The sequence below is a fragment of the Dicentrarchus labrax genome, unplaced genomic scaffold, assembly GCF_905237075.1.
Source record: "Dicentrarchus labrax unplaced genomic scaffold, dlabrax2021, whole genome shotgun sequence".
NCBI classification, from domain to species: domain Eukaryota; kingdom Metazoa; phylum Chordata; class Actinopteri; family Moronidae; genus Dicentrarchus; species Dicentrarchus labrax.
This window is the reverse complement of record NW_026136704.1, coordinates 3,123,017-3,140,169: the sequence shown is the minus strand read 5'-3', so window position 1 is coordinate 3,140,169 and position 17,153 is coordinate 3,123,017. Positions and strand designations below refer to the sequence as shown.

At 39.8% G+C, this 17,153-nt stretch overlaps 2 protein-coding genes and 1 long non-coding RNA gene across 3 annotated transcripts in view; 2 read left to right on the top strand and 1 right to left on the bottom strand.

Annotated features, from left to right (window-relative positions):
- The window catches only part of LOC127362358 (gap junction delta-2 protein-like), a 678,509-nt gene that overhangs the window by 587,711 nt on the left and 73,645 nt on the right, over positions 1-17,153 (top strand). The window lies entirely within an intron of this gene.
- Positions 1-17,153, bottom strand: part of LOC127362393 (uncharacterized) — a 67,794-nt gene that overhangs the window by 11,690 nt on the left and 38,951 nt on the right. The window lies entirely within an intron of this gene.
- Positions 1-17,153, top strand: part of nlk2 (nemo-like kinase, type 2) — a 40,293-nt gene that overhangs the window by 4,235 nt on the left and 18,905 nt on the right. The window contains exons 2-3 of the mRNA XM_051397955.1: positions 12,860-12,989; positions 13,353-13,408. Of these exons, the coding sequence (XP_051253915.1) occupies positions 12,860-12,989; positions 13,353-13,408 (186 nt within the window). The remainder of the gene's footprint in view (positions 1-12,859; positions 12,990-13,352; positions 13,409-17,153) is intronic.

Below are 17,153 nucleotides of genomic sequence, written 5' to 3'. Positions count from 1 at the left end.
GGCTCAATCCCACATACAATGGCCTGGTGCACTAGAGCATGTGGATTAATCCCCCACTGAAAATAGTCCCCAAACAAATGTAGCATTTCATCCTGTTTGAGTGACATTTGTTTAAGAACTACAATGTCCATCTGTTGTAGAAAATTACGTAACCTTAAAAGTGAAACTGTGTGAGTTGTTTTTTAAAGATTTTCATCTTCAGTAGGAACCAATGGACTTGAAGCTGATAACCACAGACAGAGCAGGGAAGTCAAAGTATTGGTTTGGATTTGTTGTCAATGAGGAAACTACACCAACCTTATCCTTTAATATTCACTTGGGATGGTAAGATTCACAGATTTGCATCGGTATAAAAGCGACTAAAATGTGCACCGGATACAGTTCAGGATGAACTCAGGACCCATCGTTTCTAACAATCTTTGCATCTCCAAAAAAAACAAAACTCTGTGTGTGTGTGTGTGTGTGTGTGTGTGTGTTTAGTTTCAGTGTATTATTAAGAAATGTGACCAATAATTGTATATTTAGATTGATTCCTCTCAAGCTGCTGCATATCATCATATTCTTTGGCATCATATCACATTGAATTGCATTGTGTTGAATCAAATTGTGTCAATTGCACTGCATCACAATGGGGTGAATCTTACCAAATTGCATTGGTAGTCGCTTTATATTGGTGTCTTTAATGTATTGAAGTGACAGAGAATCACATCCTTTTAATATACAGGCATAATCGGCCTCTCACAACACAGCTTTAAAGCACTATAAGTGTTATTTTTGTGTCTTTTATGTCTTATCCTTTCAGCTACTAGGAGTGCAATAATGATTTTATTACAAAATAAGAATAAGTTTTTCCCTTAAATGGATTGCTGTTAAAGTTGAATGCTGAAGAGCGTTGCATTCTCACTCTGTCAGGAAATGAAACCAGGGAGACAACTGGCAAACCAGGGTGTTAAGATAAGATAAGATAAGATATTCCTTTATTTGTCCCACAATGGGGAAATTCCAATGTGTTGTGACAATAATGATGCCAATATGGCAGTGTCTTGCTTTTCTGTCCAGTTTCTTGGACGGGAAGTTGTTATCATAGGTACAGCACATGAAGGCAACCCTGATGACCCCTGTTGCCATGTTGGCTGGGTAGTAATAGATTCTCATAGGACCTCACACAACTCAGTGATGAGTGATGAGCATGAGTGATTTAAGAGAACGTTGATCATTTTCTTTTTGGGACGAAAAGGAATTCAATGGTCCGGACAAGTGATGTATAGATAGTCTGTCTTTCTCCATTGATATTGTGTACACAGTGTTTGATCTAAGAATTGTTGTGCAGAAAGAATTGTAATGTCATCATTGTCAGTTTAGCAAGAGGCATGAGTATTTTTACCTGGCAAATATGTAAATGGAATGTATTCTCTCATTTTTGGAATGAAACTTGACAACTAATTAAGGGAACGGTAAATGGTAAATGGACCTGTGCTTGTATAGCGCCTTTCTAGTCTTCCGGCCATTCAAAGCGCTTTTACACTACGTGCCACATTCACCCTTTCACACAGTGATGGCAAAACCAGAACAGAAACTAATTCAGGGTTCATACACAAGCAATTTGGGGTTCAGTATTTGGCTCAAGGATACTTTTACCTGCAGCGGGAGATACTTTATATTCAAATTTGAATGTCCTCCTACAGGTGGCATTCATTAAGTTGAAACAAGCCATTTACTTTAAGTTTGTGCAGACAAGAGGTTTTACTGAATGTGACTTGAAACAGGAGGCCCAATGTATTTACATAGTTCAGCTGGCAGCAGTAATTTGAGTTTCAGAATAACATGTTTTTATTAGCTGTCATGCAAAACATCCCTGCTGGTGCAATAGACTTAGAACTAGTTTCTCATATAGTGCCAGTTCCACCCACCTTTCACAAGTTTAATATAATAGGTTGTATGACTTTGAAAAGACCAAAATGCTGAAAAATACAACCATAATAATTGTCATTACAATTGTCACATGAATGTGCCAGTTGAGTTGAGTGGCTAACCTCTCACTTCCTGCTCTTCTCTGTTGAGAGCTGCAAATCTGGGGTTTGAGGAGGAGTATGTGGGCTAGTGTGTAATAAAAGTGGGCCAACAACGCATCTCTGTCACTTGCTCTCTTGGGGTAGGTGTGCAGGGTGACAGGTGGAAAAGGCAGTTGGCTGGCTATGCATTTGTTATTGTCTTTTACATGAACTATAATGAACAGTATACATTATTGAGTTACGGGTTCAGTGTGTAGGATTAAGTGCCATCTAGTGGTGCATTTGCAGATTGCAACTCCCTCGCTTCACCTTCCACATCCAAGCGTAAAGGAGAAACTGCAGTGACCACGAAACGAGCAAAAAACGTGAAGGCCCTATTTTGACAACCAGTGTTTGTCCAGTCTGGGTAGAAGCATGGTGGTTCAACATGGTGAACTCCATGGAAGGCATCTGTAGATAGATAGAAGGCTCATTCTAAGGTAACAAAAACAGAACGATTCCTACATTCAAGTGATAACATACCATTCCCTTCTGACAAACGATCCTGACAATATCCTATAAGTTATTTATTCAGCCATCTACTGAATATAATTTTTGCTATAAAGTTTTGTTTGTTTTGTTACCATTAATGGAACTGCAACTTAATTTTGTTATAAAACCCTGTGTTGTCAAATGATAAATAAATCTACCTTGAACTTTATTGAAAGTAAAAGGAAATGATGCGCAATTTCTCTCTTCCTTATGGATATGCCCTCCTAATTGAGGAAACTGAAGGTGTGCATGGGCCTTTACAGTCAAAATCGGTGCAACAAAGTTCTGAAAACCTTAAGTCATGGCTAAAATCTTTCTCTGTTTGATGTAAATAAAATCAGTGACGACCACGGAAATGGCAAAGCCTTGTGTTGTAGGTTGCAATGGCAACACACCCTTTGAGAGAGAGGGAAAGTGTGTCATTTCAGTTATTATAGAAGGAATTTTGCTGCCTGTTTTATAAAATCTGCCAGTGCACAAATACTGATTGACAAGATGTTAAGTTGGGACTTTTGTTAACTCCCATGCTGCATGTATATTCATTCATTTGTTCACACTTTTGTCATGAACAATGAAAATATGACTGTTGGACAGATTGTTACAGTGGTTTTCTGAGGGTTTTTAACCTATTTTGCTTGGCTGTGTTTCATGGTTCATTAGACTGATACTGTGCATGAGAGATGATGATGATGATGATCGAGATAATAGATTAATTAAAGTGAGCTCAGAGGGTGGTACAAGACGCAGTCAAGACCTAGCCGTTGTGAATGGGTGCTCTATACCATTAGTCTGTCCTCGCCAGTATTCTCAAGAAGATAAACTCGGCTCAGAGGCAGAGCGGGTCGTTCCTTAATCGGAAGGTTGTGGGTTCGATCCCCGGCTCCTGGTGCCACATGTTGAAGTATCCTTGAGCAAGATACTGAACCCCGAATTGCTCCTGATGCCACGCATCGGCGTGTGAATCTTTATGAATGTTAGTTTCTGTTCGATGGACTTTGTCATTACTGTGTGAATGTGTGTGAAAGGGTGAATGTGGCACGTAGTGTAAAAGTGCTTTGAGTGGTCGGAAGACTAGAAAGGCGCTATACAAGTACAGGTCCATTTACCATCCATTTACCACTCCAAGTAATCATGACCGTTCTTAGTTATGTGCTCACTGTAAATTCTCAAATAAAGGCTAGCATTTAAGTTTTCATTCATTAATTCATTTCAGTCAGTCATAAGCCCTATTCGCATGGGACTAGTATTACCTGGGGACCTCTAGTAATTTGTAATAATTGCGGAGGTTGTCTGTGATCTTAATCCTGTGCGAATCTGCCATGTCCGTAATTTAGTAAGTAAAAATTCCACCACAAATTACCTACCATATTTCGCCAAACACAGAGGTCGTGATAATGTTAGTCTTGTGCGAATCTGCATCTCTGTGATTTGGGGTAGTTTTTTTGTTTTTTTAAGGTTTTTTTTCTGCCTTTTTCCCTGTCGAGAATTGTTGAGTCTGTGTTGGCAATTATAAATGAAAGTTTGGCAGCATTTTGGGTGCAATTCAGGAGGCTCATCTAGGTACACAGCATGGAGACCCATTCGCAGAAAGAGCAAGCTCAAATCCATCAGAAGAGCGAAATCTCGAAAGATGATTAGATGGATTACATGCATGGCAACATGCGGTAAGGAACATTTTTCTATCTTTCAACAGGCTCACCAGTTATTAGGTTTTTTATTGTTATGCATAGGTTACGCAGAGCCTTGACATCATATCTGGGGGATAATGTCAGTAAATTCGAGTTTAAACACAGACTTCGCTTATCCCTTGCGAATGCGCCGCACAAAACACAGACGTGGTGGGGTAATTACTAAATCACATGAGGTCCCCAGGTAATACTAGTCCCGTGTGAATAGGGCTATACTCATACTATTAGTGAAACACATTTTTTTCACGCAGATAATTCACATTAGAATCCTTCCAGGAAAGGGAGGAATTGTACCTTTGAACCCGCTTGAATATTTTTAACTTGAAACACGTACTTTAGATGTTTTTTTTATCACTGTTTATTTATGGTCAATGTGGAAGCAATCGGAAAAACATTGCATGAAAACTGTTGTGTGTTGAGTATGACATGAATCTGTTCTACTGACTGAATTCGCCGTGTGGAAATATAGATTCTGCTGCATTTATCAAGTAAACATGGATGTAGTCTTGAGTTTGCATTAATGTAGGGACAGAGCTTCTAGGTCTGTGAAGTGAAGCCAACGTGGAAGTGTTTTAAACCTGCATTCTATGTAAAGGCCAACAGGGGGCAGCACCATCGGTGGCAAAAAAAAAAAAAGGCAGACACCATGCAGTCTTATGGACAACTTCTGACTTGATTTATTAGCTAAGTAAACAGTTTCCTAATGAGTTTAGAGTCTCAATCTCTAGTTTGTTTTCTTCCATACAGCATTATGTTAATTTAGTAACTTATGGTCACATTTAGAGTAAAATAGACAATAAAGCAGGGTATGCTTTAGGGCATGGCTACCTTGTGATTGACAGGTCATTTTCAGTGAGTCCATCCAGCTCAACGCAATCAGCAGTGACTATAGTCATAATAGTAACTGTAGTAATAATAATAATAATAATAATAATAATAATAATAATAAATAATGATAATAATTAAAGCTGCAAGCAGCGTTGAGCGGGACTTCGCACTCCACGCAACTCGGGGCGTGCTGCAGCCGTGTCGCGTGCCATCGTTACACGTGTGGACCAAAACATGAAATTTCACATAAATCAGCTCAAAATTGCCACGCAGTGCTTACTTCCTGTTGCCGGTAGGTGGCGCTATCACTATGTCTTAATATTGTTATGTAGACAAGTTCAGGGCGGGACTGTTGTAACACACGTGAAGTTTCATTGAGATTGGACCACGTACGCTGAAGTTATGAGGACGTGTTCAGGGTGAGACTGTTACAGAATATATGAAGTTTACTGGAGATTGGACTGAAGTTATGAGTGCTGTTTTATGGCGAATCTGCTGAATTCAACAAGTCGTCACTGGCACGGTCATTTCACGTAACTCAGCTCAAAATTCACTCATTCTCACAAAATTGTGAAGTTATGAGGACGTGTTCAGGGTGGGACTGTACACTGAAGATATGAGTACTATCTATTTGACGGCCAATCGGTGGAATTCGACACGTCGTCACAGGCACCAAATAGCACAACTTTTGATAACCAATGTGTGTAGATTGAAGTGATCGAATTTGAAGTCAATCTGATAAAATCTGTAGGAGGAGTTAGTTAAAACAGAAGCCCTTGAATGCTGGAAATAGCATCACAGTTTGACATTCGATTCAACCTGGCCAACTTTCAGGGAAAGCCACGGACACGCCCTTTAATGTACAGTCACAAATAGCACAACTTTTAATCAGCACCATTTTTTGACTGTACTGACCAATTTTGAAGCAGATCTGATAAATTCTCTAGGAGGAGTTTGTTCAAATACAAAGCAAAAAAATGCTAAAAATCATTGCAAAATGCCGGAAATGGCATCACAGTTTGACATTTGATTCAACCTGGCCAACTTTGATGGCACGCCACGGACACGCCCTTTAATGTACATGCACAAATAGCACAACTTTTAATCAGCACCATTTTTTGACTGTGCTAACCATTTTTTAAGCAGATCCGATAAATTCCGTAGGAGGAGTTTGTTCAATTACAACGCGAAAAATCACTGAAAATGACCAAAAAAATCAAAATGGCTGACTTTGATGCCACGCCACGGACATGCCCTTAAATGTACATGCACAAATACCACAACTTTTAATCAGCACCATTTTGTGACTGTACTGACCAATTTTGAAGCAGATCCGATAAATTCCCTAGGAGGAGTTCGTTCAAATACAACGCGAAAAATTCACCGAAAATGCACACGGAATTCACTATGGCCAACTTGGAGGGCACGTCACGGACACGCCCTTCAACGTACATGCACAAATAGCACAACTTTTAATCAGAACCATTTTGTGACTGTACTCACAAATTTTGAAGCAGATCCGATAAATTCCCTAGGAGGAGTTTGTTCAAATACAACGCGAAAAGTTCGCCGAAAGTGAAAATCAAAATCAAAATGGCCGACTTCCTGTGGGGTTTCGGGTATGGGTCCAAGAGGCCTTTTTGTACGTCCCAGCATGTTACATGTGCCTACCGAGTCTCGTACATATCGGTGAAACCGGGCGCCGGGGCTGCTGTTTTTTTATCCTGTAAGGGGCGCTACACACACGACAAACACGATTTTTGGTATGTGAGCTTCAGGCACTACTCTACACGTGCCCCTGTGAATTTCATATTCATAACTATTACGGTCTCCGCACAGTGATTTATCATGCCATAGGAGCGCCACCTATTGGCGTATTTTTTTTGTCCTTTTTAAGGGAGCCTCAGGGAGCCATGGGGAAGCATGGTACCAAGTTTCATTTAAATCACACATACCTATGCAGAGATATAAACGTTTTACTTTTAAAGAGCGCCACCTTGTGGCGGTGGCATCAACTTGTTCAAGACTGTGCACAATGCCTAAGGAAGACATGGTGAACTATGGACCCAAGTTTGGTGTCAATCGCACATACCAATGTGGAGAAATAGTCCACTTCCTTTTTTGACGAAAAATCTACATGAAGTCTTTTATATTTTATAGCGCGCTTATTTTTAGAAATTTCAAAAATGTTCAAATTACTTTTTTTACCAGGGCGGTCCCCAGGTGCTAGGTGAAAAATTTTGTGCAAATCAGACAAAGCGTGTAGGAGGAACACAAAAAAGTAGTTCACAGACATTTCGCACTGTAGCGAAGAAAAATTATGGGAGGAAGTGGGCAGGGCCTATATGGGGAGATTGAGCTCCATTCACCGAACGCGTGGATATAAGTTTTTTGAATGTGCGACAAACTATGTGGGAGTTATCAAGTATCAAAAAAGTAATCGCTATTTCCTTAATAGTAGCGCCACCTAGTGGCCGACCCATAAGTGATGCATAGAACATCAAATTTTTCACCAGGCCTGACAACTATGCCAAATAAAATTGAGTTTTCGTATATGTTCAGGGGGGGAAAAACGCAATCAAAGTTCCTAAAAATAATAATAGGTAAGAAATCGAGCAAAAACAATAGGGACCTCCAGCGGTCGCTGGCTCGGTCTCTAATAAGAAACGAAGCAAAAACAATAGGGACCTTGCCGGTCGCTGGCTCGGTCCCTAATAATATCAGTAATATTGGCAGTGGGAGTCAAGCAGGACCATGGCAGGAGGCTCCACCAGCATCCAAGAGAACCTGTGAGACGAGAAAGCACAAGAACTCCGGGGAAGTAACATGCATTAATGGGACATGAATGTGTGCAGAAAGAGAGGGGGAGGATGAGAGGAGCTCAGTGCATCGTGGGAAATCCCCCAAAAATCTAGGCCTATAGCAGCAAAACTAAGGGATGGTTCAGGACTCACCTGAGCCAGCCCTAACTATAAGCTTTATCAGAGAGGACTGTCTTAAGCCTACTCTTGAATGTGGAGATGGTGTCTGCCAGCCGAACCAAAACTGGAAGCTGGTTCCACAGGAGTTCATAGTTCATAGTTACTCTAGATGGCATTAACTTGGCCTCTAGCACCACTGTCAGGAATCTTGGAGTTATCTTTGATCAGGATTTGTCATTTAACTCCCACATAAAGCAAACCTCTAGGACTGCCTTCTTTCATTTACGTAATATTACAAAAATTAGACACATCCTATCACAGACAGATGCAGAAAAACTAATCCATGCATTTGTTACTTCAAGGCTGGATTACTGCAACTCTTTATTATCAGGTTGCCCCAATAAGTCCATTAAAACGCTCCAATTAATTCAGAACGCTGCAGCACGAGTACTGACAGGAACTAGAAAAAGAGATCACATCTCTCCTGTACTAGCTTCTCTGCATTGGCTCCCTGTAAAATTTAGAATAGAATTTAAAATCCTCCTCCTCACCTATAAAGCTCTTCATGGTCAGGCCCCTTCATATCTTAAAGAGCTCATAGTACCCTATTACCCCTCTAGAACACTACGTTCTCTGAATGCTGGGCTACTTGTGGTTCCTATAGTCTCTAAAAGTAGAGCAGGAGCCAGAGCCTTCAGTTACCAAGCTCCTCTCCTGTGGAACCAGCTTCCAGTTGTGGTTCGGGAGGCAGACACCCTCACCACATTTAAGAGTAGGCTTAAGACGTTTCTCTTTGATAAAGCTTATAGTTAGGGCTGGATCAGGTGAGTCCTGAACCATCCCTTAGTTATGCTGCTATAGGCCTAGACTATCGGGGGATTTACCATGGTGCACTGAGCTCCTCTCTTCCTCTCTCTTTCTGCACTCATTCATGTCCCATTAATGCATGTTACTATTTCACTTCTTCCCCGGAGTTCTTGTTCTTTCTCGTCTCGCAGGTTCTTATCGATCCTGGTGGAGCCTCCTGCCATGGTCCTGCTAGATTGCCATTGCCAATACTGTTGTTGCTGTGCGTCTGTCTGTCTGTCTGTCTGTCTGTGTCTCTCTCTCTCTCTCTCTCTCTCTCTCTCTCTCTCTCTCTCTCTCTCTCTCTCTCTCTCTCTCTCACCCTCTCTCTCTCTCTCTCTCTCTCTCTCTCTCTCTCTCACCCCAACTGGTCGAGACAGACGACCACCCACCTAGAGCCGGAGGATCTGTCCTAGGTTTCTGCCTTTTAACAGGCAGTTTTTCCTTGCCCTTGTCGCCAAGTGCTTGCTCATGGTGGTACTGTTGGGTCTCTGTAATTAATGTTGAAGAGTTCGGTCTAGACCTGCTCTATTTGAAAAGTGTCCTGAGATAACTTCTGTTATGAATTGGCGCTATACAAATAAAATTGAATTGAATTGAATTGAATTGAATTGAATTGAATTGAATTGAGAGGAGCTTGGTAACTGAAGGCTCTGGCTCCTGTTCTTCTTTTAGAGACTAAAGGAACCACAAGTAGCCCTGCATTCAGAGAGCGCAGTGTTCTAGTGGGGTAATCAGCATCAGAAAATTGCAGCTCATCCAGGTTTTTATGTCCTTAAGACATGCTTGTAATTTAGATAACTGATTAATTTAATCAGGCTTCATTGATAGATACAACTGGGTACCATCTGCATAACAGTTATAAGGAGTTCAGTCTAGACCTGCTCTATTTGAAAAGTGTCCTGAGATAACTTCTGTTATGAATTGGCGCTATACAAATAAAATTGAATTGAATTGAATAACAGTGAAAGTTAATTGAGTGATTCCTAATAATGTTGCCTAAGGGAAGCATATATAAAGTGAACAGAATTGGTCCAAGCACAAAACCTTGAGGAACTTCATGACTAACTTTAGTGTTTATGGAGGATTCATTGTTAATGTGTACGAACTGAGAACGATCTGATAAGTATGACTTAAACCAGCTTAGTGCGGTTCTTTTAATGCCAATTTGATGCCCAAGTCTCTGTAAACTGTTTAGTGACTTATTTCTCCAGAATCTTAGAGAGGAAGGGGAGGTTAGAAATCGGTCTATAGTTGGCTAAAACCCCTGGGTCAAGAGTGGGCTTTTTAAGATGGGGTTTAATTACAGCTACTTTAAAGGACTGTGGTACATATCCTGACAATAAAGATTGATATATCCAATATCCAGTAAAGAAGTGCCAACTAAGGGTAAAACTTCTTTAAGCAGCCTAGTTGGGATGGGGTCTAAAAGACAGGTTGATGGCTTCGATATATGTATATGTATATATATAATATATATATAATTATGCAGATCCATATATAGCTATATACTGTATTATAGTATACTATAATATAATACGCTATTATACACTATACAGTATAATAATACTACACTTTGTAGTCTCACTGACAGGTTACATGTCATGAGTAATAACCTATCAACACTGAAAACTGACGCAGACTGGCAGAGACTGGACCTGCTCCTGGTTGAAGGGAAGGCTGCAGATATTTCTGAAGTTGCAATAAACTTTACAATCTTGTGATATATTTATGTAACCACAAACATGTCCACTTTCCCAGTTACACCGCTAAGAATGCCCGAAGGTGACGAAAGCTACTGCATTATGAAGCTTATGAAACAAGGTACATTAGAAATAAAGCCTATTCTAAGACTGTTGCAAATAAGGCGAATAAAGGCTAGAATCTGAGAATGTATGGTACTTTCAAGCAGCATGAACCTCTCAAGCTATAGACATTACAATTCCATAGCACTGCGGCTGTTGTGTACTCATTGAAAGCTCCTGGTTGGAGAACGTGAGCTTGTTGGTGGTGTTTGGATCTTAGTCTGCTGCCATCTGTTTGCCTTGACTGATCCTATTTAAAAAGGTTCACTGAAGGTTGCTCTGGAAAGGGCTGTAGTGTGAAGAGTTAGAATGCTCTTATTTAACACCTGCTGCTGTGTTCCTTACAAGGCTTTCTGCATTCCCGCAATTAAACGATTCTTTGACTAATCTCTAAAAAGGTGCTCAACAAACACACAGAGACAAAGATAATTGTATTTTTTTCTGTCAATTAGCTGTCACACTTTCTTCAACCAATAGACCCTTTTCACAGCAGACATTTTGACTTATCAAAGCACGAAACGCATAAGGGGAATTAAAAACATTAATGATGGCTGCATTACATTTAGGTGAGCCCGTTCCAGGGTTCTGGTATTTGACACTTAATGGAATGGAGTCATGTAAATGTAATTAGTTATACCGAGGCTTTTCCTGCTTTGACAAGTCTGCAGTGAAAATAATCTATTATTGGCTAAACTAAAAGACAGGTACATACGTAAGTCCATCTTGGATGGGTGCTGGATCAAAAAAATAAAAAATTGCACACCAAATAGCTCCTGTAGAAAAAAGAAAGTTTTTATATATATATATATAAAAAACTTTTTTTTTCTTTCTTTTTTCTACAGGAGCTATTTGTATATGTATGTATGTATGTATGTATATATATATATATATATATATATATGACTTATATAGCTCAGTCTGTAGGGACTTGACTTGGGAACCGGAGGTAGCTGGAGAGGTGCCCTTGAGCAAGGCAACCTAACCCCAAGAAACTGCTCACGGGGCGCTGCTACAAGTACATATTTTATTTATTTATATATATATATAAAATTTCATTATTATTTAATTGACTAGAAGTTATCCCACTTAGAGAACGTATAACAATGGGTTTCACACTAAATCTTATCAAATACAGCCTGATCTGTATCAATATGGGGGTCCTTGACACCATAAAAGGTTGAGAACCACCACCCTAAAGGGCTCAGGCTGAAAAGGCTTTCATATATACACTATCTGTTTAGAGGCGCCTCTGTCTGATTGATCATACTATTATCAGGGATAACTAGGGTAAGGTAAAAGCCCAAATATAAGACAAATGTACAAACATCAGGTACATCAAATACAAATTGATCAGACGGTTCTGACATCGCCAAAAACACTGGAAATCATCCTCTGGGGACTGAGAATATCCACAGCATAGTTCATGGCATTTCAGTCATTAGTTTTCACGATACCTTGTTGTAAACTACAGTGTTTGTAATTTGTAATTGTCCTCATAGTAGTGCAAAAGGAAAGGTTGGGAGGTCACAAAAATGATTTGGAATCAACTTCTGTGGACGTATGTTTGTATAATAAATTTCATGGCAGTCTGGCAGTTGTCTTGCAGTAGTGGCTGAGTTATCTTAGTGTGAACCAAGATGTTGGCTCATAGGTGTCGGAATTTTTCGAACATTATTAGCAGTATAAGAAAATATTTTTGTTTTTGATATATATATTATTTATTTTCCCTCAGATTTATGCATATGGGGAGTAATGGACCTAATTCTAAAAATGGAGCTGTACTAATATAGCGTCTTTCTAGTCTTCTGACCACTCAAATCGCTTTTACACTACGTGCCACATTCACCCTTTCACACACATTCACTCAGTGATGGCAAAGCCCATCAAACATAAACTAACTCATTCATACACATTCACACCGATGCACAGCATCTGGACCAATTTGGGGTTCAGTATCTTGCTCAAGGATACTTCAACACGTGGTGGGAGGAGCCGGGGATCGAACCACAACCTTCCGATTAGTGGACGACCCGCTCTGCCTCTGAGCCCCAGCCACCCTTGCCGGGAGTTTTCTTTATACTATGACAGTTTTCTCAAATCTTGCAATATATGGCACCTTGCTTACAGTATCGCCAGTATATTGAATCGTAACCCCTGTACCGTGGTATTGTCGCCAGACTCAGAGCCCCTAAAACCTTAGTAACACTGTGTTTGTCCTCTTTACCCAGGTCAGTGACGGACCCCAGAGATGGAAAGCGAGTTGCCCTCAAAAAGATGCCCAATGTCTTCCAAAACCTTGTTTCTTGCAAGAGGGTATTTCGGGAGCTGAAGATGCTATGTTTCTTCAAACATGAAAATGTAAGTACACAGCAATGCTGAAATTTGTCATCTGCAGACACAAGTGCGCTCTTAGACCCCCTGTCCACCTGGTATTAGGATGTATGGATCCTCAGCCAGTTGTGAATGACAGCTGCCCTTCAAAAAGCTACAGAAAAGTCCTTCCTCAGCGAAGGAAAAAATAAGTAGACTGACAAGTGTAACAGGTTTTCCACTGACACTGATTACATTCTTATAGAGTTAGTAAGGTTAGCCCAGTTAGCAATGTTCCAGCCCGGCCTACCTGATTGGCATATTGAGATGAGATCCAGATATGGTCAGAATCAGCACATTGAGAACACTTATTTACACAAAGGTTTGATGATCAAATGTAATTACCCTCAGGTGCTCTCTGCTCTGGACATACTACAACCTCCACACATCGACTACTTCGAAGAAATGTATCCTTTACTATTGATTAATTCAAACATGGATCCAGGGATTGCTTTATTGACATGTTTTAAACCTGTGACCAGCAATGGAATGGTTCAGTAGTGCCTTTATCAAAGATCTCTTTCAGCTGGACCTTTATCGGTTACAGCTTTAGCCTTTAGCTTTCCTACTTGTTGGATTACTAAAAACAGTAACAACACACAAAATGTCCATTTTAAAAGCAGTTTCCAGTTGAGTGTGGAAATTAATTATTGATGTTGGAAATAGAAGTTGGAAAAACAAATGCACTCCAAGTTGTATACAAGCCACTATTAGATGTCTTGTTTAATGCAGTCTCTAATTAAACTGGAGTATGTTAGCAGCTGAAATGCATTAACAATACAAAGAACACTATATAAAATGTAACATGTAACTGTATCAGAGAAGTAGGATGCATGAGACGCCCCAGTGACCATAGTTCGCTCCCTGCCTCCAATCAGACACAGTTAACCACTTTACAAAGAGGGCTTTGGTCTCACTTTCCCTCTTTCTGTGTTCATTTGAATATTTATTGATGCAGGACTATAAAAAGGAAGCAGTCTGCCTCTTGAAAGTCATTGGTGTAAAATCCGTATCTCCTCTGACTGGTGAGATCCTCTTTTAGGGATTGAGCTTTTGGGACATGTCCAACCTGACACACACTCATATGTTTACTTGTGTCACTTTTGAGGACATTACATAGACATTTCCTGGAACTGGATTTACTCTAACCAAAACCACAACTGGGGACATTGCTTTTGTCCCCAAATAGACAAGCCATCCCCAATTAACTGGTCTTTTAAATGTGTCCCCAAAGGTAGTCTAAATCAGACCCAGGAATTTAATTTGTGGTGAGTAAAGTGTAAAGAAAAAAACCTTTAATAAATTAATCTGTAATATCGTCCCAAAAGTGTAAGTGACCTTACTGTCAGTTTCTTTTTGGGACCACTTTCCACTGATGAAATAGTCCTTAAGAGATGTTGCTTAGTACATTTCAAAATGTCATTTTTAAAGTGCCACAAACTAAATCCACCCATGCTTAAAGTACAAGTGTGTAGGATTTGGTGGCGTCTAGTGGTGTCGCCTCATCCTCCTGCAAAAGGCCCAATGTAGATCCAGTGGTTGGTTTGTCCATTCCAGACTACTGTAGAAACATGGCTGTTCAATATGGCGGACTCTGTAGAAGAGGGCCTGCTCCCTCTGTGGATTAAAACCGCTCATTCTAAGGTAATGAAAACACCAATTCTTTTACTCAGGTGATTATACACTAATGAAAACATACCTATGATTATATTCCATTTCTGACAATGAATTAGGGCTGCAGCTATCGAATATTTTGGTAATCGGGTATTCTATAGAATATTCCATCGATTCATCGAGTAATCGGATAAAACATACTTTTGCTTAATTAAAGCCCAATTATAAATATACAATAGAAAGCAAGACAGATCACTGTTTTCAGTTTTCAGTCCCGGCGTCTGCCATTCTGTACAGCAAAACTGTCCACTCACGTTACAGAGCCCGCTTCCGTCTTCTTCCGCATTGTAGGGGACACACAGCCTGTGACGTAAGCACGTTGTGTCACACTAAAAAGAATCTGTGCAAAACGTGAGCTTTACGAGGCTTCGAGGCAGACAAAATTCCTCGATCATTCTTTGTAATCGAGTTACTCGAGGTACTTGAGGAATCGTTGCAGCCCTACAATGAATCCTCCTAAATGTTACACACTGGACCACTTTAAGCTACAAAGTTTTCTGGTTGTTTGAAAATTAATTCTCCACCATTACCATTGAGGAATCACATCAAACTGCCCCAATTTATGGGTTCAGTGTGCTTCAAATGATCTAGTTTTTGCAAAGAGTCATTTGACCACAATATGTTAAGTGTTACAATAATTATCAGACTGGGCTCCAAGCGCCCCCTGAGCTTTAACATTGGTGACTGTGGGAGGTTTCAGGCAGTGGTGGATGACTCTTTAGTATGAGCCACTCTTGGTCCACCTGATGTGAATTCTCTGTAAGTAATGTTAACACTTTTCTCCTAAATGATCTAAACCTAAAAATAATGCTGTTGAATGAAGTTAAATACCGGTCACGTTCACAAATCTACAACATAACCAAATGCAATGCAATTCAATTCAGTTGTATTTGTATAGTGCCAATTCCCAACAAAAGTTATCTCAGGACACTTTTCAGTGTAGCAGCTCTGGACTATTTACAGAGACCCAACAGTTCCCAATGTGTTTTTATATTTCATTAATTAATAAAAAATTCCATTAAAACAACATGTGACTGGCTAACTTTCCTTTGATATGGGCCTTATCTATCAGCCTTCTGTCGCCCTGTTCTCTAAGTATAGGCTTTGGCCATTTAAAAATCCATCTCAGTCGACCACTGATTACAGCCCCACACATATCAGAGTTTTCAGGCCGATACTGATGTCAGTGTTTTGTAATTTAAGTTTTTTTTTTTTTGTTTTTTTATGAACATAAACTAGTGAGGTGAAAGGAAAAGGTGCACGCAGATGTTGTAAAAACAACAGGAAGTTAGTTATTGTGGTTTGGCTGCTGATTTGACTGCTCACCAACACAGTCAGAAGTTAGAACTGCAGCCATGGCCCATGACTTACATTTACTGAGGACATGATTACCTCTTATGTTCACCCTGAATAAATGTCCATAAGTCCACTTACAAATCATAAAGACATGCGTACTGCTAATAGCTCATTCAGAATACTTTATGATTTGTCAAAATGTAATCAAATATAGGCAAGAAATCATTATCAATTATGCTTCCTGTTTATATTTCCCATAGCAAAATGGAAAAATACTTAGAGTGCAATGCTCTATCAAATAGAAGTAAGACAAGGAATAATAATGAGTGACAATAAACTGTATTTTTTAAATTTTTTTCCCATCAACACTTTAATCTAGAGATCAAGGTCTTGATCCACCCTGTCTGGGTCCATTTCACAAAACTGAGTAGTCCACTGTACATTAGCCTTTATAGTTTATGCACAGGCTATGTACAGTAAGTCACAAAGGAGATATATTTCTCACCGCCTCATGTTTGCCAGGTGGTTTTCCCTTTACAGCTGAGGCATACTGCTGACTCAGGAGTCTCTGGCCATTAGGGCCCTTTTAAATATTATGTGCCATTTAGTTTTATTGGGCTTGCTTCATTACTCATACAAAGAATGGAGCACCAGAGCTCCCACTGTGGAACGATTACCTGTTGAGATACCTGTTCTCTGATTCGCTAATTCGTGTATCTGCTGGCTGAAAGTTTTAGCGTATCAACCGACAGTCAGAGGTGAATGCTTGAATTGGCCTCACACTCGAGCACCAAAGAAATCAGCTTGAGACATGACTAAAGACGTGTCTTTATTGAATTCAGCCTTGCTTTTGCTTGATGATGTCTTTGACTGAAGCAAAGCTCAGATTTTTACATTCAAGGTTGAGCTTTATTGTCATTATAGAATACAGGATTCCACATTGAAATGCAGTTATAGCCCTCTCCACACTCACACACACACACACACACACACACACACACACACACACACACACACACACACACACAAACATTAGAATTGAATAAAACAATAAAATCAAAGTCTGTAAAAGTAGCACTAACAGAAGGAATAAAAATGAAATATTTATAAGAAAGATATACAGTTATGTGTGTGTAGGTGCAGCAGGATTATTATTATCAATTTTGTGATGTTAGTGGGATT